General features: G+C 42.6%; 1 protein-coding gene across 1 annotated transcript in view; it reads right to left on the reverse strand.

The window, feature by feature from the left end:
- Positions 1-4,413: 4,413 nt before the first annotated feature.
- Positions 4,414-24,817, reverse strand: part of LOC126249446 (uncharacterized) — a 261,660-nt gene continuing 241,256 nt past the window's right edge. The window contains exons 8-9 of the mRNA XM_049951100.1: positions 4,979-5,235; positions 4,414-4,609 (exon numbers count right to left, since the gene is read on the reverse strand). Coding sequence (XP_049807057.1) covers positions 4,414-4,609; positions 4,979-5,235 — 453 coding nt within the window. The remainder of the gene's footprint in view (positions 4,610-4,978; positions 5,236-24,817) is intronic.

The following is a 24,817-nucleotide window of genomic DNA, read 5'->3' on the forward strand; positions in this document are numbered from 1 at the left end:
ACGGTCAAAATTCTCAAATCCTCTCAGAGGGTAACATTAGCTTGTGTCACAGTAGGTTAGTGTTATATTATGTCTACAAAATGGTGTAAATATGGGTTTCACCTGAAACAATGTGTGATACCAGACACCCACAAACCCAAATGGTGCAATGTTTGCACCAGTACTGCCCACTAGGCCACCTTTTGGAGAATGTCTGCCATTACCATCCTACGGACTACTGCAAGGTGGCCTTCGAATACTTGCACAGCCTGGCACACCCTGGTATCCATGCATCTTCCACGCTTGTTCAATAGCACAACTGCACCAACTGGGCCCATGCCAGCCTCTCGTGCCAGTTCTCTAAAGTAGGCACCCACATGCATGCCCCCATTGCCTCCTTCCCCCTGGTGAAGCATTGCTTTTCCCACATACATATGAAGGCCCCCTGCCATCTTCCAGCAGCCACCGGTGTCTCCTTACTATCACTGATATGTTCACTTGATACCCTGAACACTACCTCTGCCTGACACAACTGCAGACTCAATGGCAAAACCCACTTTAATCACAGGGGACTCACGTTTCTGGTGCCCCCGCCACTTCACCATGGGCAGCAGTTCACATCTTGTTTGTTTAAGACTCTTGCCGCATCTTGTAGCACACTTGTGCATTTCATGACAAGCTACCATCCTGTCATTAATGGCATGATGGAGTGATTACACAGGTCTCTAAAAGCTGCCTTCATGTGCCACTCTGCAGCTTGGTCTACTGCTCTGCTTCTAGTTCTCGTAGGTTTGCGAGTGGCCCACAAGGCAGATTTAGGCACATCTTCTGCTGAGCTCATGTACGGACAGCCGCTCACACTCCCAGGTGCCCTCATCGAGCCACAGCCCCTGCTGCCCATTACCTGCCTCCCAGCCTTCGTGTAGCAGCTTCATGACTCAATGGCATGCTTGCACCCAGTGCCTCCCAAATGACATGGCAAATGCCAGCCCTTTGTGCAAAGGGATTTCAGCACATGCAGGTATGTGGTGTTCTGGTTGGATGCCTGCCAGCCACTGTTCTATCCTCAGTGCTCAAGCCTGCACCTTGTACTCTCATGTAGCACAAAGGTGTTCACCTTGTAGCTCCAAGGCACCACCACCAAGGTCTCATTTGATCACCTGAAGCCGGCATACTCGCTTGGCTTCCCGAACCCATGTGCACCACTGGTCATTGAGATTGAAGTGGTGTCAAATGATGATGACCACACCTCACTCAACACTGCTGATCCATGCAACGGCCCCTGGGACCTCATGGTGAAGGCTGCCTTCCTGTCTGCCCTGCCCATCAACCTGACAGATTCACCGATGACATCAACCAACTTGCTCTCACCATCAGATCTTTCCCCGTCTGCCACACCTGAATTATTAGATAAAAATGCCACACCCCTGGCACCAAGGAGCTATTATCTGCTCCCACAGTGCTGGTGATGTATGACCCAGCCTACCAGCATGGGGTGCCCACAGTGGATGCTCACCACACCAACACAGGATGGTGCACAGCATACCACCCACGTGGGATGTATAGTGTGCCACCTGCAGTGTGTCGCCTGCCCACGCACCGGCACACTACCTCCTATCTTGCCAAATCCTGCGTGTACACAACACCTCACCCCACTGCACTGGCAAAATAAAATGTAATGCTGTCCCCCACCCCAACTGGCGGTGCAGCATTGCATCACTTGAGTGCCAGGCTTGCTGTGGGACAACACCAGGCCCGCTGTGCATGCCATCACCGACCCACCACTATGGCATATGCTGGATCCACTAACACAGCTTGATGCAGGGACCATGATGCATGTCATTGCCGCCCCTACCTTCAATGCTGCAACTGACACCACCCTCCCCACCAGCATCGCACTACTTCCTAGCATGAGGGCCACAGCCAGTGTCAGCACCAGCACCATCACCACCACCACCACCACCACCACCACCATCACCACTACCACAACAACCACTTTCACCACTGCTGTCACCAGTGGTGACAGTATCCTCCTCACTGGGGAGAAAGTATGTGGTGATACACTGCAGTGCATGTGCGCCTGCCACTCACCTGCTTCAACAGATGACAGCAGCAGATGACACGAAGATTGGCCATGAGCAAAACAGGCTAGGTAGTGGAATCTCTCTCTGCCATGCACTACCTTGCTGCAGCATTTTCCCAGAGAGAAGCATGCAATGAAAAGAGCTCCCTGGCTACAACTTCCCATACTGATGCCGAATAACTGACATGCTTGCCCAAGTGAGATAGTGTTTTATAGTGAGTGTATTGTTCTGTGTGAACTTGAAGAAGGGACTTGCTCCAAGGTGCAATAATGATGTTCTGGACATGTACAGGTGGAGAGAAGACGTTGCCAGTGAGTCTGTACCACATGCTTTGGTTGAACAATGATTGCTGACATCTGCAAACCTTTCTGAATGTTAGTGGCAGAGCATTAAAATGCTGTTCATTTGGACCAATTTGATATTGTTTTTTCCACACTTCCCCTGGCAGTTTCATGGATCAGTAGGCTACCTCTGCATCACAGAATTCTTGGTAATGATTGTATCCTACCGGATAGTGTGCCATGTGTTGCCTGGTTGCCACGGACTACCACATGTATGCCCACTAGCTTTTTTTTCTTGTATCTGCTTAGGTATAGAGTTGCCGTATATGATTTTTGATGTTTACAACTTGTTACTCCCCACACACTGCAACCTTCAGTTCAGTGAAGCCACTGTGTTATACAGGAATTATTTCCCCCTGTGTCCATTCTTAGTGCTATGTAATTTTATTGCACTAATGTTCCTCTGCTTAATTTTTATTTAGTAGTGTTCTGTTCAAATAAAGGAACCAAATAATCAAAAGCACTTTCCATGTCCTGTACATTTTTTTCCTCTCTCTCTGTTAATGCCCGTACATTCTAGTGCACCACAGATAGTTTATCTATGCTAGATTAGTGAGGAATGCATTTACCACATCATCATTTCACAATGTACAGCTTTGCAGTCATTTAATGTTATTGTATTTCTACAATGAAAAGGCTTAGTTTTGACAATGATGTGCATTCATGCTGGAGGACTTTAAAATCTGACATGTGCTGAAGAAAAATGTAAGTGATGGATTATTTTCACCATTTTTCGCAATATACTACTGTCTACATGGCATGTTTGTGCAGGTCTGTGTATCCATCAGTGCTTCATTTTTGCATTCTTTTAGCTGTTGCAGTACAACTTGAAAATGACTCAAAGGCCAAAATTGTAATTGTGAAATAAAGAATTTCTACAGTCAACAGCGAATATGTGGCCTTCAAAAAATTCTGCATGACTGTGAACTTTGACCATAAGAAGTTAATCTGGAATATTACTTTGTCTTCTTAGGTGAAGGTATTTTGGAAAACCTAGATTGATAACCTGCTTTAGTGTACTGTCATCAGTAACATCATTGTTATCATTCATTGAAGGTATTGATTGTGTCTTGCCACTGATGTACTTTACATATGACCAGAATCCCTTTGTGTTTTCTGCCAGATTTTGGCACAGAGTTTTGTTGTGGAAACTATTAAAAGCATCTGGCCTTGCAGATATGCTAAATTTTGAGCTTCTTTACAACTTTGCCAATCTTTGGGATTTTGTGACCTTTTAAATTTGGCACTTTTTTTGTTGCTTCTGTAGCAGTGATATAGCCTGTTTTGTGCACAATAGGGAATCAGTATTATCCCCTATTAATGTATATGGTATATATCTCTCAATTGCCTCAATATTCTTTTTTTGAATCCAAACCATGCTTGCATAGTCAGATAGGAAGGAAGGACTGGAGAGTCTCTCTTAAAAAGTCAGATAGGAAGGGAGGAGTGGAGAGTCTCTCTTAAAAAGGCATCAAGCAAATTTTTATCTGTTTCTTTTTTTTTAACAGATGTAGTTTGAGTTAATTTTTGGTGGGTTTGGATATTATGGTATTCAGTCTTGCTACAACTACCTTTGAGTCACTAATTCCTTTACCTGTCTTGATGTTTCCCATTTGCTCAGGATTATTTGTTGCTAAGAGCTCAGGTATGTTTTCGCAACCATTTACAGTTTGAGTGGGCTCCTAAACTAACTGTTCAAAACAGTTTTCAGAGAAAGCATTCAGTATGATTTTGAATGCCATTTTATGCCTACTAGTTACTTTAACACATGTTTTTGCCAACATTTTATGGTTTAGGATTGGTGAGGTAGTTCATTGCATTTAACTTAAAGCTATAAACTGGTCATAATCCAGGTAATCAAAAGTTTGTGGGTATTAACATTTCACTGTATTATTTTATTTTAATTTTTGCATTTCTCATTGTGTTTGTACCTCTCTACCCAGACTTGTCCACATTTCGAAATTTTAAACATAGTTAATGGTGCTGAAGTAAACAACTAGGTTCTTTTATTACCTATGGCAAATGAGTTCAGCAAACAGGATTGCCACTGAAGTAAGTGTTCCAGACAGAATAAGTAACTCTGCTGGTAGCAAGCTTGAAAATTCCACTGCCTGAACATCTCCACTAGTGCTGCACACTGGACGAGGAGCACGCCATATTTTTTCCAGTCTCACTTTCATGCCATATTCTGACAAAAGTAGAAGCCTGTATACACATACAGAGACATACATTATTTTACCATTTACATAGGTTTTATAGGTATTCCTTCGTCACCTCACATACTGCTAATAGTAACAGCTTGTTTATTCAGAACCTGTTTTTTCTTAAACTCATGAAGTATAAGCCCTTGACTGACAGGAAATCTCTAAATATATATTGTTAACAAAAAAAGTTGCCTTTTTCCCCTAAATTGTACTGTTTTTCCTGGTTCTATGGTAACAATAATATATACAAAGAAGTGAAGGAAGTATTTGTGAATTTGAGTATTCATCCATGTATAAATATTTAGTTATTTGCTAGATGATTCACTGGATAATTTATAATATGTGATTATTGATACTGAATGTAACATACCCTCTTGCAAATAACTCTCGCAAAGGTGATTTTTTCTTCACTGGCATGCTCATGACTGCTGGTGTAAAAAGTGCGACATCTGAGAGAGCACATTTCTGACTTTCTGTAAAAGTCATTGCTGCCAAGCGAAATACACTACCTCCTTCAGTGTGGAAGGCAAAAAAACCTTTCCTGATTTTGATTACTCCGTCTGACAACTGGACAAATTCTGGTTTCTTACGATGAATTAATTCTCTTCCAAGTTTGTCTGTTGTTCTCTGTCAAAATGAGCATACATATATAAGATAAGAAAAATTTAAGAATTTATTACTACCATTAATGGAATCAATAGGTCTGTTTTCACTTAGAAATCAAGTCTGTTTTATAACTAAAATATTATTTCTTTCAGTGAATTGACTGTGTGCTGTTAATGTAAAACGTCAGTGCTACTAAAATTGGGGGGAAAAAAAATGATGAAACAGGTAAGAAAAATACTTGGTGAAAAGATGATCGTTGGTACTAAATTTGAATATCCAGTCTTTAACCACATGTAGTTACCCAATAGTGTGTGCTGTTATAATTTTGGAGTGGATTATGAACAATAAATGTTAATCAACCTTTTAGATCACCATACCATTCTGACTTAATGATCCAGTTGACACTATCATGAAAAACAAATAATCTTGCTTACCGCGACATATTCCCTGTTGTAGCTTACATTCTCAAATGATACTCGTAATGGACTCTCCATCAGATCTTGTAGAGTACGTATTGTATGTGGTGCCGGTATTAGCAGAGATCCTACCACTGCTGCTGCATAATGTATGTTTAATAGCGATGCTAGCAACAATGCTGTAAGCATTGTTATTCTCCATGACATTTGAGACCAAGATGAACCTGCACCTGCAACAACATTTTAACTTTTATTATGCCCCTCTTTTGCCAAACTATAGTTTAGAAAAAAAAGTATTTATAGTTACTTTCTATTTACTATAGTTTGTTATATTTCTGATAAATATCTGTTTAATCCAGTCATTTGCTCAAAGTATTGCTCTGATAAATAGTCATTATTTGCTTAATTTTGAATCATAGGCATTTTTTGCTGTGCACATTGTACAATTCATGTCATATGGCTCTAGACAAGAAAAAAAGGATATAAAAAAGAAAGAAAGAAAAAAATTAAAAACATAGGAACAGTTCATATTCTGGAGTGCTGTCAGGGTTTTCTGTATGTAGTGGCAAGTATTTTTTCATAATTACTGTGTATATTAATCATGTGGGAAATCACTTTGTCCTTTCAGCAAGGCTCTACTAGAGACTGTTTCGCCATTGCCCTCTTCTGAAGGTGTTTTTGAGCCTTTCTGATGAATGTTCGCTCAGCATTCACTCATGGAGATTGGCCAGGCCTGAGACCAAGGTGCTATGTTGCTGCATTTCATCCAAGATGTTCTCAATAAGATTAAAATGATGCAACAAGGAGACCACACAATAACCCTCATGTCTCTGGGAATGTTGCTCAAACTCTTCTGACACAATTTGAGGGCAATGGGTTGGGACATTATCTTGTTGGAAGTGAACAAACAGATGCACATTATCATGCAATAGGTTCCTGTATTGTTTGCTGGTGAGAGAGAAATGCAGACGAATCAGGAACCACATTTCATTCTGTGTAATTAGTCTTAAAAAAAGGTCCATCACCTGCCTAAACAGTGACAAGTATGAAGCATGCAGCCCTGTCATCAACATGTTTCTATGCACAGCAATTGAATCTGTTGGTGGTGGTGGTGGTCTTCCCAGCTTGAGGTCTTCACAACTTGAGGTGCTCATGGTATACCCTTTATGTGGCGGCACACAAAAAAACTAGTGGCTTCATGGCCTTGAGAGATGGAGTACCACATGTGACTGGCACACATGTGACTGGCACCCACAGTCAGATCACGGTCAAATGTGCTGATGGCACATGAGTTGTCCATTCTGTGCTCAGGAGGCAGTGATGGAAGATTTCTTAACATCTCAGTCATGTAACACACCGAACTATTCCATTCATCACTGCAATTGGTAATGCTCACCATCTGACCCAGCAGATATCTCTAATTCAACAGCTCATTAGCAGATGTTCAGATAAATAACTTTGTGATGACTGTAATGAATGCTGGTGAAGTGGACATGTGCCTGTATTCTCATCAGTTACAAATGGAATGAGAGAATAGAATGCTATAAACATGGTCCAGTCACATTAATGTGACGAACACCTATGATCTACATTAACAGGCAGTAACTGCTCACAGAGAGCATGAAGCAACACTAGGAGTTGAGGGTACATAAAGTGTGCCTGGGGGACACGGAAAACACTGCAGTCACTTTTGTAACACAGAAATGGAGTGATTTATCTGACTCCAGAAGGACATGACCATTGGATTTCAGGCCAAGGGAGGAAGCATTTCCAAAATGACTGAGTCTGAAAACTGTTTATGTGCCGCCGTGGTTAAAGTATACTGTGCATGGCAAAATCATGCTATCCAAAACCAGCGTTGAGGCAATTGTGGTGCACCATGGGTCTAAATGACAGGGGTGAACGATAGCTAAAGAGATGTTTATGGACAAACAGACATGCAAATGATGAGAAAATGACTGCCCAGATGACTGAGGGGCTGCCAACAGTGTTTTCTCAATGTCTCTTCAGTGAAAGTTTTTGCACATGGGCCTCTGCAACGGGAGACTGGTTCATACACCAATGCTGACTGCTGTTAATCACCAACAAAGGCTGGAATTTGCATGCCAGTACCACAACTGGACATCTGCTGATTGGCGACAGGTGGATTTTTCAGATGAATCACATTTTATCCTCCATCGGACAGATGGCCACTGGCATGTACGGCATGAAACATCTGAAAGCAAACACTCTGCAACAATTGTCAGAAGGGTCCAGGCCAGAGGGCATTTCCTGGGTGATCTCATCATTGTGGAAGGCACAATGGTTCAACATAATTATGTGTGTATCCATGGGGAACGTGTTCACCCGTACATGCAGTTTGTTTTTCCTTGGTATATTGGCATCTGCCAGCAGGACAATACACCATGCACAAAGCTCACAGTGTATGTACATGGTTCAAAGAGCACTAGGATGAGTTTACCATACCCCTCTGGCCACCAAACTCCCTGAAACGCAATTGACAATCTGTTTGGCCACCTCGATTGAGCTGTTCGCTCCATGGATCCTCAACTGAGAAACCTAGCACGGATGGCCATAACACTGGAGTTTCCATTGTTGGCAGGGCTTCACATCTCTGTTGATTGGGCTATTCACACCATGGAAGGGCTCCACATCTCTGTTGGTTGGGCTGTTCGCACCATGGATCCTTAACTGAGAAACCTAGCACAGATGGCCACAACACTGGAGTTGCTAGGGTTGGCAGGGCTCCACATTTCTGTTGATACCTTCCTGGAACTCACTGACTCTCTTCCTACGTGTTTCATGGCTGTCTGCATTGCAAAAGGTGGTTATTCAGGCTTTTGACAGGTGGTCACATTAATGTGACAGGATAGCGTAATACTAGCATATATTTTGATACTTATGAAGAAAATCATGGGGACTGCTGAGTTTAACATGCACATCCAACAACCAAACAATACCAGCAAAGCTATTATCACTATTCCACTTGACATCATGGTGGAGTTATGATTTCATTCTGGAAACTGACTCAAGTCTAGTGATTAGGTACTGTATGCAGTTTCCTCTTGTCTCATTACCAGCAAAATTCCAGTCATCTATTATTAAGGATTACTCTGGCATTCACGTGGATAATTAGGGGGAAAATCAGGGTGATGGAAACAGATAATACTCCTCAGTTCCCTTAAATAAAGACAATATTTTCTGAATCATATTAATTTCAGTAAATTACAATAATAGCAATTAGAGTTAAATAGAAGCAATCAGAGTTAAATAGAAATTAGGGATTCCTAACAAGGAGCACAAGAAAAAGATTAATGCCAAAAGGAAGCTTTCAGCTTGGGCACAAAAATATGTGTTTTCACAGTGACTACCTTCAGTTGTTGGATTGGGCTGTTAAAAATGTATGCTTCAGGGAAATACATGTATCTTTCTAATTGATAATATTTATGGAATAGGTTTGAGGTGGATGCTTGGGTGAGATACACCAAACAACACCTTATAATCAGGCGTTCATTTATTCACCTCTTCACACAAGTAAGGCTTACACAGAACTGGATGGCGGAACTACACAAAGATAATGTTTTGCTCAGTTCAAAGATGATGCTCAGATCGATACTGGTGTCAATCTCATCGGTGCCGCAATACCCCCCCCCCCCCCCTGCAGTACGGAGTACTCCTGAGAGGCCAGGGGGGGGGGTGACTATGGCGTCGGCAGGGGTGGTCCACGGGAGCCGGACCACGGTCAGCTCGACAGCGTCGTCGGGGAGCTGTGTGGGTAGATGTCATGAAGGAAGGTCTGGCCACCGAACCTGGAAGTCGTTGAAGCACGCCGGGCGTTGTACTGGGCATGCTGGTCATACGGTGACAGGTAGGCTGGTGGTCTGCATGAGGAACGGAGCGACGACGACGACGATGTCTCTGGTGGGCGTGGAAAACACACGAAGCCTGTACAGGTTGACATCGGGCGAGGGAGAACACACTTCACCAGGTGGCAGGGAATGGCAGAGATTGTGTCATGAGCACCAGATGAAGGGAAACACACAACGAACAGTGTGTTATCGTGTAATATTATAGCAATGTCGTGGATTATGTCCGGGAGGACAGGCACAAACACCTCGAGCGAGAGCACGTTCAAGATGGGGGGGCATGAGAAACCTTGACAAAGCGAGGCAGGTGATGGGGGAGAGGCCGAAGGGACAGGAGAAGGGCCCGGCGGCGAGGGCATGATTGTAGGTAAGCTCGACATGGGGAGCATGTGATCACTCGACGGAGTGCATGAGACCGGAGTAGAGTGCGAGATCGGAGAAGATCTCGACAATTGGAGCTGGAAGTCACTTGACTGAGTGAGCAAGTCCGACATGGAGGGAGTGGTCAGAGCGTCGTGAGCCACGACAATGAGTGGCGTGGTCGTGGCCTGAAGGGGGGTAGAAGCGGGCTCGACATGAGCAGGCTTAAGTCTGTTGAGAGAGACTGTAACAGCTGAATCTTTTATCTGGATGTCATAGGTGTTGGCTGAGCGCCAGAGGACTTGGTACGGGCCAGTATATGGGGGTTGGAGGGGAGCACGGACAGTGCCATCTCGGAGCATGACGAACTCGCAATTGTTCAGAGATTTCAGGATGTGAACCTTAGGGCGGGAATGGCTGGCGGGCGGAGGGATGTGGAGGTTGATGAAGTGGCGTCTGATGCAGTTCAAGAAGGATGGTAAGTCAGACAGGGAGAGAAGCAGAAGGGCTCACAAGTTCGCCAGGGAGAACAATGTTCTGGCCATATACGAACTCGGCTATTGTGCCTTTGAGGTCTTCCTTATAGATCGCACGAATGCCAAGTAGCACAAGGGGAAGGGCCTCCATCCAAAGAGAGTCGTGGCATTGAAGAGCCGCCTTGAAAGTGCGGTGCCAGTGCTCAACTAGCCCGTTACTTTGCGGGTGATATGCCGTGATATGGATGCGCCGGATGCCGCAAATGTTACAAATCTCATTGAATAGCGCTGACTCAAATTGTCTGCCCTGGTCAGTCATGATGATAGCTGGACATCTGAAATGCGAATATTATTTCTCGACAAAAGCTCAAGCAACAGTTTCTGCTGTGGTATTGGGGAGGTGACAGCCTCGACCCAGGGCCATGTTCGGTTGATAGACGAGAGAACATAACGAAAGCCGTTAGAGGGGGAGAGAGTGCCGACAATGTCAATGTGAATATGCTGGAACCGCGCAGGAGGGATCGAAAAGGCGCCGAGGGGGAGAAGTGTGCTTGTGTACTTTGCAGCATTGGCACACAATGCAGGAGCGTGCCCATTGCTGACAGTCCTTGTTGACATTTCTCCACACAAAGTGCTCCGCTACGAGGCGGGCGGACGCACAAACACAGGGGTGGGCTAAATTATGCAGTGTGTTGAAGACAGCTCGACAGAGCGTGGTTGGGATGAGGGGGTGTAACATACTCGTACTGACGTCGCACCAGATCTCACCAGAAATGCCAGGGAAGGTGGTGCGGACGAAGTGTAGTGAGGAAGTAGAGTCTGAAATCAGGTTTTGTGTGTCCTCGTCAGCGGGTTGGATGTTAGGCACTTCTGAGAGGTTTAACAGCGAATGAACGGCGTCGACTCGTGAAAGGAAATCAGCAACTATATTGTCAGCAACCTTTATGTGTCTGACATTGGTGGTAAACTGAGATATGAAGTCCATGTATCTGAAACGGCGAGGAGGCGGGTCAGCTGGCGGTTTGAAATGGCCGCAGCCAGGGGTTTGTGGTCTGTTAAAACATAGAAAGGGCGTCCCTCAACGTCGGTCTTAAAATGTTTGATTGCTTTGTAGACTGCGAGCAACTCCCTGTCAAACGTGGAATATTTCCGTTGTGCATTGGCGAGCTTGCGCAAGAAGAACTGCAGAGGCAAAGTTTGGCCATCGACTGTCTGGCTAAGGACAGCGCCGATGGCAGTATCGCTCGTGTCTGTGGTGATGAAAAGCTGCGCATTGGGATGAGGATGTGCGATGGTGCAGGCATCGGCAAGAAGATTTTTGAGGGCAGTGAAAGAGTCAGTCATAGCAGGGGTCCATGGAACGGGCTGAGATCCAGAAGTCTTGGTGCGTGCCAAGGCGTACGTCAGTGGAGCCTGAATCTCCGCAGCCTGAGGTAGATGACGGCGATAATAATTAACCATCCCCAGAAAGCGCTGGAGCTCTTTGAATGACGAAGGTCTGGGTAGGTTTAGTATTGTTTGTACTTTGTCAGGGGGTGGTGAAATGCCATCGGCAGAGACCCGAAAACCAAGAAAAGTGACAGCGGATTGATGTAGCTGCAATTTGTCTTGGTTGGTCTTGATGCCTGCTGCTGCGAGAGTGTCCATGACAGTTTGCACATGTCGAATGTTGTCCTCGATGGAGGAGCTGAACACAAGAATGTCATCAAGATATGCAAAGCAGAATTTTAGTCCGAATAGCACTTCGTTGATGAAGTGTTGCCAGGTCTGGTTTGCGTTTTTCAGACCGAAGGGCATGAATCGAAATGGAAATAACCCGATTGGGGTGGTGATTACTGTCTTCTCGATGTCTTCAGGAGCCATGGGGATCTGGTGGTAGGCCTGTTTGCAATCAATGACAGACAACGTGGTCGCACCCTGGTAAAGTCGGTAATGTTGGGTATGGGGTAGGTGTCCATAATTGTTCATGCGTTTAGTCGACGGTAGTCTCCGCACATGTGCCAGGACCCGTCTTTCTTGGGTGTCATATGAATGGGCGTAGACCAGCTGCTGGCAGAGGGTTCGATGACGCCAGAGCTTAGAAGTTCAGAAATCTGCTTTTTAAGGTCGGAGAGGTGCTCGGGACAAAGTCGACGTGGTTTACTGGAGATCGGGGGGCCTGGCGTGAGGCATAACTTGTGAACTGTGCCGTTGGTGACGACGGAAATGTCGCCGGCGGCACGGGAGGCGGTTTGTTACAATGAGTGGTGGGCGGGGCAGGTGAGGTGAGGTTGTGGTGTTCGGAGCCACTCGGCGGATCCGACGGGAACCGAGATGGCGAAGTGTCCCAAGAGTCAACGTGACAAGATGGCCGCTGGCCCAAAGCAGTGGCACCATGGTCAGGTGAGCTCGCTAGAGCTCGTGAAGCGTTAGTGAGTCCACTGTCCGAGGGCGCGGCCTGTGGCAGCACGGTCGCGGGTGAAGCGCTAGGCGCGAGTGCACTGTTTGTGTTGTCAGTGGCGGTCGCACGGCGGCGCGCAGGAGCCGAAGTTGCATAGTTTGAGGTGCTGTCCACGGGGGGAGGGGTAGGAGCTGTCAGTTCGGGAACACGTGACGCTCGTCGCGCATGCGCACTCGTGTCTGGCTGAGTATCAAATGCTGCCGTGTTAGTGGGGTGTGGTCCTGTGGAACTGTCAGTACATGTTATGGTAGACTTGATAACACAGTTGCGAGGGGTAGCAGGAGGTACGCACACGGAGGCTCGATTGCTGGGACTAAAAGCAAATTCGGCGCACTTACTGACCTTGCTTTGTCCTTGCTGCAGTGTCTGTAATTCCTTTGCTGCATCGGAGAGCTGGAGCTGAGTTTCGTGGAGCCGAAGGGAGAGCTCGAAGTGAGTTTTGGACGGGTGATGGAACACGGTGTTTCACACTAGGTCCGGTGAAAGTCTGTGGTGTTGCAAGAAGTCAATGCCTGGTATAGGTTCCTCAATATTGCACACTAAAAAAGTCCACTCAAGTTTGCGGTTTGTGGAGAACGAGACGACGTGGGAGGTTGAACCTGAGAATTGTAGTTTAGTAAAATTCACAGCTTGCAGTGAAGTATGATGCGGGCGGATGTTTGACGACACTAAGGACGTAGGCAGCAGCGAAACATCAGTGCCTGTGTCCACTAGGAAAAAGTATCCCGACGAAATGTCTTTAATATAAAGTTGTCCGTAATTATCCGATTGTTTCCGGACAGAATGGAGCACTGGGAGGTGCCTGTCATGTTGTGTGCAGGAGGCGGCACCCAGACCTACCTGCGATTTGCGTTAGGGAAGCAGCAGGGTGGTCTGCAGTTCCATGCCGCCTCACCAAACAGTGTGTGGAAGTAACAGTATGGGTTGTGTGGCTGCATTCCCTGAGGAAAGTTCATTGCCAGAGGCGGTGGCTGAGGTTCGGTGGCTGCAGCCAGTTCAGTTGCAGGAGGGGGCGTGACCGAGGGTGGAGCCGGTGATGTCCCAGCTGTTTGTATGCTGCGTCCCGGAGTGAGCGGAACAGTCGGTACAGTGCGGCACAGGCCACGTCCGGCCACGGGACAAGGAGCCTGAACCTCAGACTTGCCAGGTAGGCAGTGGCTGGCGAAATAGACCAGTGATGCATCATGTAGTTTGTCAGCAATTGCCATTCATTGCTCGGCAGGTTCGGGAGACCTCTGAGCCAGAGCAAAGCGGATGTGGGGAGGTAGTTTATCTGTCCAGATAGCGAGGACAGCTGTGTCAGAGAGCAGATCGTCGCTGACCAGGGCCCGTAGCTGTCTCCAAAGTTGTGAAGGTTTGTCGTTGCCTAGTTGCTATTGCTGTCTCAGTTGAGCACGCAAGCTGATGTAGAACTGTCTGTTTGGCTGGAGTGTACCGGGTAGCTGAGTCCGGGATGTTGAACAGGTCAGCAATCAAGTCCTCCTGGTCGTGCAGGTGGGTGATAAGGCACAGAAATCTGGTTGATTCGTCGAGTTTGAATTGGTCGAACACTTCGTCCACAATTTTGAACCAGGTTGTTACCCTGTCGGGATTGAATGGCGGCAGCATTGGTAAGCATTGTAGAACGTTCGGGGAAAACAGGGTGAGTTGAATTCGTCAGGGCACTGCCTGAAATGAGCTGTTGTTGCTGCAGTATTCCAGGAGTGTGTGTCTCCAGGGTATGTGGCGACAATGGCTGGTCGGGTGGCAGCGTGAAGGTGACACGTTGTCATTGAGCGTGATCCGTCGTGACGCGGAAGGCCGATGCGGGTGAGACACCGTAATGTGTCAACTGCGGTTGCGGAAGTTCGACACGTTGTGGGTGTGTTCGGATTGATGTATCGTGGAAGATCGACGCGGATCAGGCACCAAGATGTGCTGAGAATGGGAGTGGAAGCTCGACTGGAGCCGGCACGGGGGTGACAGGTGAGAAAAAGTTCAAAGTTTGAAAACACATGCCAGTCAGAGGAAAACTTGACATGCGATCACAGTTGGAGCCATCTGTGCTGCAGGGAAGCTGTGAGGGTGTGGGCTGTCCTGAAGCACAGTGAGGAAAATAATGTCGAAAGTTGGGCGGAATGTGTGAAAGTTCACTGTTCGTAGACACTTCACTCAAAACGGTGTGTGGATAAGGTGAATGTCGTGGCACAAACCACTGAGGCGTAGCAGTAGGACGGAGATGGAGGTCAGGCATGGATAAGAAGCCATTGTTCCTGTTGCATGCCGAGGTCTTGAAGCAGGAAGGCATGTGCTGATGCTGAACCAAGGCAGCTGCGGGCGTGGTCGGATGCTAAGGAGGTTGACCTGTGAACAAAGCAGTTCCGGCCACGTGGCAGGAATCCGCGTGGTACTGCACGGATTGCATCGTGGCAGACCATTGTCCTGGTGGTGGTAGGTTATCCAACGAAGCATTTGCAGAAATTGTCATTGATCCAGCGCTGCACGGAGATCCGTAAGAGGTAACTGCACCGTCGATGAGGGAGGGCACATGTGGCGGGAACAAAAGCGTCTGATAGCCAGAGTGATGCACACTCCTAACCTCACTTATTGTTGCAGGCATGAAAACGTCCAGCGAAATTGGCATAATCAATGAGTGAGAGGCATCGTGTTGCAGTCCTGGCAGGTGTACATCGCCCGCAACACGATGCATGTCGATCACAAAATCCAGCATTAGGTATTGGGCCGAAGCCATTGTTCGAATGTTGTGTTGATGTAATACACGCTAAAATAACCAATGCGGAGGCCGCAGGCACACTAAAATGGCGAAAACGGAAGACGTTACAACTCGGGGTCACCAGTGAGGTGGATGCTCGGGTGAGGTACGCCAAACAACACCTTATAATCAGGAGTTCATTTATTCACCTCTTCGCAAAGTAAGGCTTACACAGAACTAGATGGCGGAACTACACAAAGATAATGGTTTGCTCAGTTCAAAGATTATGCTCAGATCGATACTGGTGTCGACCTAATCAGCGCCACAGGTTCAGCTGTTCCTTTTCCACAACTAATCTCATCCAAATTAACACACTTGTTAAAAGTGGACCCCAGTTTATTAGACAGATTTATAAAAAAAATTTTCTCATATTTACAGATTTTTTCATATTTGGGATTCTTTATTTCATTGGTTGTTTGTTCTAAATCTTTGACATTGTATAGAAAGTGTGGAAGCTGTCATAGGGCTGTCATTAGTGGAGTTTGTAGGAAATGTTTTGCTGGTGAGGATTTAGTAGATCATTAGGAAAGCCAAAAAGGCCTACTGCTAAGTATGCAGTAAGAACTTTTTGATTTAGACATGAGAAAACAATGAACTTGGAGAGAACTTTTGGACTCAACAAGACAGAGCTAGAACTCACTTTTCATCATTTACTCTATTTTGTATTCTCATATCATTGCATAGTGAAATCACATCCAATAATGTATTTTTATCAGAGATAATCCACATCACATTGGAAATAATCAACATTTACAGAAGTAATATGACAATTAGTTGCTTCAGTTTCACATTGGATTAATTCTGCAAATTACTTGAAAGATGTGTTATTAATAAAGGTCAACACACGATAACTTTTCAAGAGCAACTGAAGAAAATTGCAGCCCACATGCTTTTTAGGAAGGAAGCATATTTTAAGCTCCTTGTTTTATGTGAGTTTTTTTTATTACCCTTCACATTGTGGGATTTTGTTGACTACACCTTGCATTAAGAGTTCAATGATGAAGAAAGAAACAGTGGCAGATACAGAGAAACCTCAGGGAGGGGGCACTAAAGATATCTTGAACTACCTTATATTTTACTGTAATAAAAAATAAGCAAGTCACAGGCAAAGTTTAAGGAAGTGTTATTTAAACTGATTATACACATATACAAGACAATGCCATCTTATGATATAAAAAAGTTACAACTGTGGTTCTCTTCCTTAAATAATGAATTATATGCACCTGTTCCTCCTGGCAAACTGGTAGGTGTTAGTTATATATGTGTCAGACAGAAACGTATAAAATACGATGACGCAGATGCACATGCTACATACATAAGTACAGCTACACAATAACTTGATTCAGTCGAGTTGACTGAGGAAAGAAATGAACGAATAGTATGCGGGTTGGAGGGGATGGTGTGGGTGGCAATGTGGGCAGCCGCACAATTGGGGGTGCGCACCCTTTGTGCCCCCCCCCCCCCCCCCCAATGTATCTGCCACTGGTAAGAACATACACACTCTTGGAAGCTTGCATATAAGAAATTCTGCAGACAGTAGACTTGATATGGTTCAAACATTGTGACTCTGCATTGTTACTTGCATGACACCACCACCCTTAAGAAAGAAAGTTACTTCCCTTAATCAATGAATTATTGTAGACGTTTCTCTACTATGTGGGTAGTATAGTGATTGTGACTGTGGTTTTGCGTGAGCGTGCTACATGTCTGCCACTCAGTGTTAAATGGTTTTATTAGTAATAAGTTGTCAGTGCCACTTGCTGCATAATTTTGTTATCAGCCTAGTTACTATTTTCTAATTATTTGAGGAGATCAATGCTTGTTTGGAAACTGAATATTTTTGAAACATATTCCCATTTTTCATACATGATAAAAAATTATCTTTACATGAAATATTTTAAAAATGGTGTAATGTCTCTTGCAGCGGTCTCTCCATGATATTTTCAGAAATTTTATAAATTATGTAACTCAGTACATATCTCGAAATATCTCTACTTACCTTACCGATTCCTAAACTTTAATATAAGATGATTATCAATGCAAAGTAGTTTCGAGCCCTATTATTCCTTGGAGCGTCTATTTACTCCATGGAATAGCTTCTCTGCTATCCATGTTTTCTCTTATGAAAAGAATGAAGGAGATATTGCGGATTAGCTGTGAAAGAAGGAGGATGTATATGTATGTATTGTTGAGCTAGTCGCCATCTTGATGAGATTTTGTATGAGAAGGAATTTAATACATGAACTAAACTAAAGTAAGTGTGTTCACATATTATTTAACTGATTATTATTGACAGTGTCTGCTTACTATGCTGTGTTGCACGGGATCAGTGGGGAACGTCTGATTTACACTGGACGAACCTGCCGTTTTGTATGCTCAAGATATCCAGTTTATTACTTCAAATAAATAGGCTAACATGGTCTTACCAGCAGATCTCTGGTCTTCCCCATGTGATCACCAAAAGTTAATAATTATTACAAATGTTTTCAGGAGATCGACTGACAATTTTCGTCACACCGAGACTTCAAAATTGCTTCACTGCCTTATGGAATTTAAGTTAAGCTCAATTTAATCAGGATAGAACAGTATTGAACTGCGTGAATGTGATAAGCCTGCTTTGTGAATGAAAATTCCCTTAATATACGCATGTTTTTACTATCCTGATCAGTGAAGCTAAATCAGGCCGGTGTGAGAGAGGTTTTTTAAAATTGTAGATCCCACAAAAGACACAAACTGAAGCATAAAATGGCTGTGAGCATTATGGGACTTAACATCTGAGGTCATCAGTACCCTAGAACTTGGAACTTCTTAAACCTAACTAACCTAAGGACATCACACACATCCATGCCCGAGGCAGGATTCGAACCTATGACCGTAGCGGTCACGCGGTTCCACACTGAAGCACCTAGAACAACTGCTCGGCCATACTGGCCGGCAAACTACAGCATCACAGTCCTTAAAACTGTAACTTAATTCTTCACATGTCCTTTCTTTTTAATGCATACAAGACGTTTTATTTGGCAACTTTCTTTGCTAATGTTATTGGAATGGTACTGGGAAAATGTTGCTCAGCTATTCTCAATGGAATGTCTTTTTTGTTTGTCTGACAAGCTCAATATTTTTTTGCTAATTTGTGTACTTGTGCAGGATACTCTCATTACTATTAGATGTAAGTCAGCAGTAGGAATTTTATTGCTGGTGATTAATTTGTGGATTATGAAAGAAATTCTGGAGTTTTAATCTTCATCAGTCATCTTAGGTCAGTAATTTTAGCAGATTTTTCCCAGCAGTTGATTTTGTTTGGCATGATAAAAAATCCAAATAGCATCATTAAACATTTTTATCCATACTACACTACTTCTGTTTTACCCACCATCTTCTAGATACTACACCATATAATTGCACATGTTGACACATTAATGGAATTGTATAATATTATTTTACTTATATTACAACTAGTGCTATCTGACATTGAAAGATGAAGGCTAAGTATACAGTCATCAATAGGTGCCAGTACCAGCAGTATTACTTATGACTATGTTGTAAGGAATGAGCATTTGTGCCAGGATGGGATTCCAACATGGATTTCCTGCATATTATGATCAGCCATCTTTACCATTAGGCTGTCTGAACACATCTTGAGTCTCAACACAAGTTTTTATAGGCATTCATGTATCTTCCTGTTAGTTCTGAGCACTGGAACCAGGGGTTGTCCCAAAGGGTATGAGGGAATAGTAGCACTGGGAAACAGATTTGGTGGAGGAGCTATGAATTATCTTGTCGTAGGGATATAACTGAATCTAATTCACTGATATGAAATGAGTGGAATCAATGAGGATCAAATCAATGAAATGTGATTAAAATTGCAACATAATGAAGGCAGCATGCAGCAAAGATAAACTTTTCATGAAGTGTATCTCTCATTTGGTATGCATTTGATATATATTAGTATTTCAGCACAACCACACACAGTAGATAGGAGAAATTCCATCTGCATCGTACATACACTGTCCAGTCACATTAATGTGACCACCTGTCAGATGCCTGAAATAACCACCTTTGCAGCACAGACTGCTGCGAGATGTGCAGCAAGAGAGTCAGTGAAGTTCTGGAAGGTACTGACAGGGATGTGGAGCCATGCTGACTCCAGTGCCACAGCCAGCTGCACTAGGTTTCTCTATTGAGGATCTGTGGTGTGAACAGCCTGATCAAGGTGACCCCACAGATTTTCAATTGAGTTTAAATCTGGGGAGTCTGGTGGTCAGGGGAGTGTGGTAAACTCCTCCTGGTGCTATTTGAACCATGCATGTACACTGCGAGCTGTGTGACATGTTTCACTGTCCTGTTGGTAGATGCCATTGCTCTGAGGAAAAGCAAACTGCATATAGGGGTGGACATGGTCCACAAGGATAGATACATACTTGTGTTGATTCATGAGATCACCCAGGGAATTCCACAAAAATATTCTCCAGATGGTAATGCTCCCTTCATGATCCAATGACCATCTGTCCAACAGAGCATAAAATATGATTCATATGAAAAGGCCACCTGTCACCACTCAGTGGTTGTCCAGCTGTGATATTGGCATGCAAATACCAACTTTCCAGCCTTTGTCACTGATGAACAGCAGTCAGCATGGGTGCCTGAAGCAGGTGCCTGCTGCAGAGGTCTATAAACAGCAATATTCGCTGAATGGTAGTTCAGGAGAAAAACTGTGGGTATGTTGGTAGCCCTTGAATGCCATTGTGCCCCCCCCCCCCCCCCCCCCCCGGTCATCTATAGCTGTGGTGCACCACAGTTGCCTCATGCCAGTTTTGAATAGCACCTTTTTGTTATTGCATGGTATACTTTAACCATGGCAGCACGCAAACAGTTTACAAATTCAGCTGTTTCAGAAATGCTTCCACCCGTGGCCTGAAAGCGAATGATCATACCCTTTTGGACATCAGATAAATCATTCCATTTTCACATTACGACAATGACTGCACTGTTTTTCACATCCTCCTGACATGCTTTATACCCCCACCCCCCTCTGCCTGCAATGCTAGTGCTGCCACTTGCCATCTGTAAGTGGTTATTGAACACTGAACACTGATGCCGAACATAGGCGGTGGTTGCATTAACTCCAGTCATGGGCGATGGGGACATGTGTATTCAGCTCTTTCCAGACAATTTCATGGGGCCAACAACTAGTGTGTTGGATGTAATTTCTGCTCTGTTTGTATGCTGGAAGTCACAAATTTCCCATCATTTGCACAGCTGACACAAAGGAGGAGCTTGAGAAGGAAGCACTCCTGACTATTGAAAATGCAAATAAATATTTAACACAAAACAACCTGTTTATGAATCAGTCTAAAACAATGAATGTAGTATTTCAGACCAAGCATAGTGAAAATTATAATATAAATGTTAATATAAATGGAAAGACTATTAAAGAAGTAACCAGCACAAATTTTCTAGGAACTATAATAGACAAACATTTGGCATGGGGGGAGCACATAGATGCACTGTGTAAAAAGATAAACAAACAGATCTTCATCATGCATAAAACAGCTAAGACTGTGGATGATAAAGTCCTCAGATCAATGTATTATGGACTTGTCTTCCCACATTTGTCTTATTCAGTTCATATATGGGGAAATGCACAAGCTGGCTATCTAAAAAGAATATTCACAATTCAGAAAAGGGCAGTGAGATGCATTGCAAAAATACCACCAAGACAGACCTGTAGGCAAGCTTTTGTACACTATAATATTATGACAGTATATTCACTGTATATATACCAAAGCATAATGGTGGTAAGGTCAAGTGATAAACACCTCCTAAATAAAGATGTACACAAACACTGTACAAGAGGAAATGAAAATTACTACATGATAAACAGAAATCTAAAACTGTCTATGACTGCCCCAGAAGAAGCAGGCAAAAGGTTTTTTAATAAACTCCCCAAAATCATTAAAAAAGAAACAGATCTAAAATGTTTTAAAAATCATCTGAAACTATATCTCACAGAGAAATGTATATACAGTTTGAGTGAATACTAAGATGGTGTTTAAATATATCATTACTGAAATGTACCTGTAAAAATTATCATTTCTGTATGTTTTTTTGATTTGTGTGTACGTATAATGTGAAACATGTAAAACCTTTGTATGATTATGGACTATTTATGTTTAATCATTTGTTTCATTTATATATATATATATATATATATATTGAAATCAAGTTTGATGTTAATAGGCTATTGTATGACACACCCAATACTCTCAGCTGGATTTTCAGCTGGAGTCCATGGGCAAAGAGTAAATAAATAAAATAAATAAATAAATAAATCAAAACTTTCTTGTTTACTCTGGAAGAAATTAGGCTGCTGTTTCCCCACGATATCTTTTTCTGTTGCTCTGGAACACTAGAGGTCGCTATTTTCCCATCTGAAAAACATCATGGTCCCAAGCTTGTGTATGGAACCTTTCTCTAAGATATACAAATTCAGAAAATTTATCAATAAGTTTATTCTGCGTTTATAAAGTTTTAGAACATTGAATGCATTTTTCACATTTCTTGCATTATTTAAGTTTAGTGTCAATTAATAATCAACTCTGAAATGAGTTTTTGGGTTTTTTGTTACATTCTTATAATTGTTTCCTTATAACAATTTTAATTATTGAATAAAAATGTACCACAATTTTGTATAGAAAAATCGGAAAACTGCCCGTGGTTAGAGGGTTAATGTGACTGGATCAGGTATAAATAAATGTTATGCAGTGAATTTCTCATTTATAAAATGCATTTGAATGTTGGTTGTTCACCAGAAAAATTTATTATGCCTCATGAAAAAAGGAGAAACATTTACCAGCACTTGCTGAGAATTAACAGTTCCCTGTCAAGACTGCAGTTTATGATTTCGATGATGATAATAATAATAATAATAATTTTATTGTCTTTAAGCCATTACAGCAATAGACAAAGTCATACACATAATACAATAAAGTACAGTACATGCTATAAAAGAACAGAATTGTTAAGAACGTTACAGTTTAATATCACAGGTCATGAAATCCTTTACATTGTAGAATGGGTTTACAACTAACCAGTCATAAAGTGTTTGTTTGTATTGTTGCTCTGGTAAATTTTGTATAGCTTGTGGAAGTTTGTTAAATAATTTGTGGCCCATAAGTTCATAACTGTTAACTGATTTTGACAGTCTGTTGTAGGGCATATAGATAGAGCTGTTTGTCCTAGTGCTGTAACAATGTATATTTGCCCTGCATTTTAGTTTAGGTAAGTTCTTTTTTGTGTAGATTAAAACATAATAAATAGATAGGTTTATTACTGTCATGATTTTTTGTTGAGTAAACAAAGGTTTACAATGAGCCTTGTATGGTGAGACTGTAATTATCCTAATAGCTTTCTTTTGCAGCAATAGTATATCATGCACACAAGTGGAGTTTTCCCATAAAATAATACCATAGGATATGATACTTTGGAAAAATGAGTAGTAAGATACTCTAATATAATTTTTAGGTACACAGAGCATTAATCGCCTTAACAAATAGATTACCCTAGACAATTTACCACTAATATACTTAATATGTGGATTCCAAGAAAGTTTATCATCTAAATATACCCACAAAAATTTAACACAACTAGGATCTTCTGATGGAAACTTGTCTTTTAAACTAAATACCATCTGCTGGGTTTTGCTTTCATTAAGCAAGAACCCATTTGCTTTAAACCAGAGTGAAGCTTGCTCAATGGTCTCTGTAACACATGTTTTAAGGCTATTAAGATCATTACTGCTGTTCAGAAACATTGTATCATCAGCATAGAGTACTGTTCTGGATTTAATAAATGATGGCAGGTCATTTATCATTATTAGGAAAAGGAAAGGGCCCAGCACGGATCCCTGTGGAACACCTACCTTAACTTGTTCTATACTGGACATTTCTTTCCCAACACAGACGGCTTGCTTACAGTTTTGTAAATATGATCTTAATAGCTTAAGGCTGTTACCTTTAACACCATAAAAGTCCATTTTTTCGAGTAGTAGTGTATGTTCTACACAGTCAAAGGTTTTGCTTAGGTCACAAAAAGTCACTTGAGCAAAGCATTTATCTTCAAATACTTGATGGATGTATTTAACAACATTGTCTATGGCATCAATGGTTGACAGGTTTTTCCTAAAGCCATACTGTGATCCACTTATTAATCCTATGTTATCAAAGTAAACAGATAATTGTTGGTAAATTATGCATTCTAGAACTTTTGAGAAAACTGGGACTATGGATATAGGCCTGTAACTTGAGACAGAATTTTTATATCCTTTTTTATGTACTGGAACTACCCTAGACAGTTTAAGCTCATCAGGGAAAAAACCCTCCAGTATACACTTGTTTATACAATATGTAAGGGGGTACACTATACAGTCTCTTACTTTCTTCGGGATGTTACAAGACAGGTCATATATGTCTACTCTGTCTGATGATTCTAACTGCTTCACTATTCTTAACACAAAACCAGGTGAGACCTCAGAAAAATTGAAGGTATTTGTGTTTGTTGATGACCTAGCAATATTTTTTGACAGTAACTGTGATGAGCTGATTTCAGGTTTAATTATAGCACTTCCTACTTCCTCAACTGATTTAATAAAAAAGTCATTAAATTCCTGGGGAGAGATACTAATTTTGTCACTTCTTTTATCTTTGGTGACACTATTTATTAGTGTCCATTCTGCTTTGCACTTATTGGTGGATTTCTCAATACTTCTGAGATTGTGTGCTTGTTTGGCTTCCACAATTGCTTTTTTGTACTCATTCCTAAATCTAACATAGGCTAATTTAGCATGGTTGGTTTTCAGATTTTTATAAATATTGTACAACAAATTTAAAGATACTGAATCATGATCAGAATATGGAAATACTGTTACAAAACATGATTCTTCTGTTGTTTTAAAATTTACAAAAATATTGTCAAGACATGCATGTTCTCTTGTAGGCTTGTTATTGACTGAATGTAACTTGCACTGTCTTAGTAGGTTTTGGAGTTCAGTGACAGTACGTTTTTGTGTTGTAACATCGAATTCAGCATTCACATCTCCACCTATCACAATATCATAATGTATCCATCTAGTATCTGTAAGTACATGTAACAGCAGGTCCAGTTTTTCTAAAAATACATTGGTTATACCCTTAGGTGACCTGTACAGGGAAATTACAACTAACTTAAAACTGTCTATTACTATACCAGCAGCTTCAAAGTTTTGTTCATCACACAGAAAATCTAGATCTAATCTA

Source organism: Schistocerca nitens, chromosome 3 (assembly GCF_023898315.1).
Source record: "Schistocerca nitens isolate TAMUIC-IGC-003100 chromosome 3, iqSchNite1.1, whole genome shotgun sequence".
Taxonomy (NCBI): domain Eukaryota; kingdom Metazoa; phylum Arthropoda; class Insecta; order Orthoptera; family Acrididae; genus Schistocerca; species Schistocerca nitens.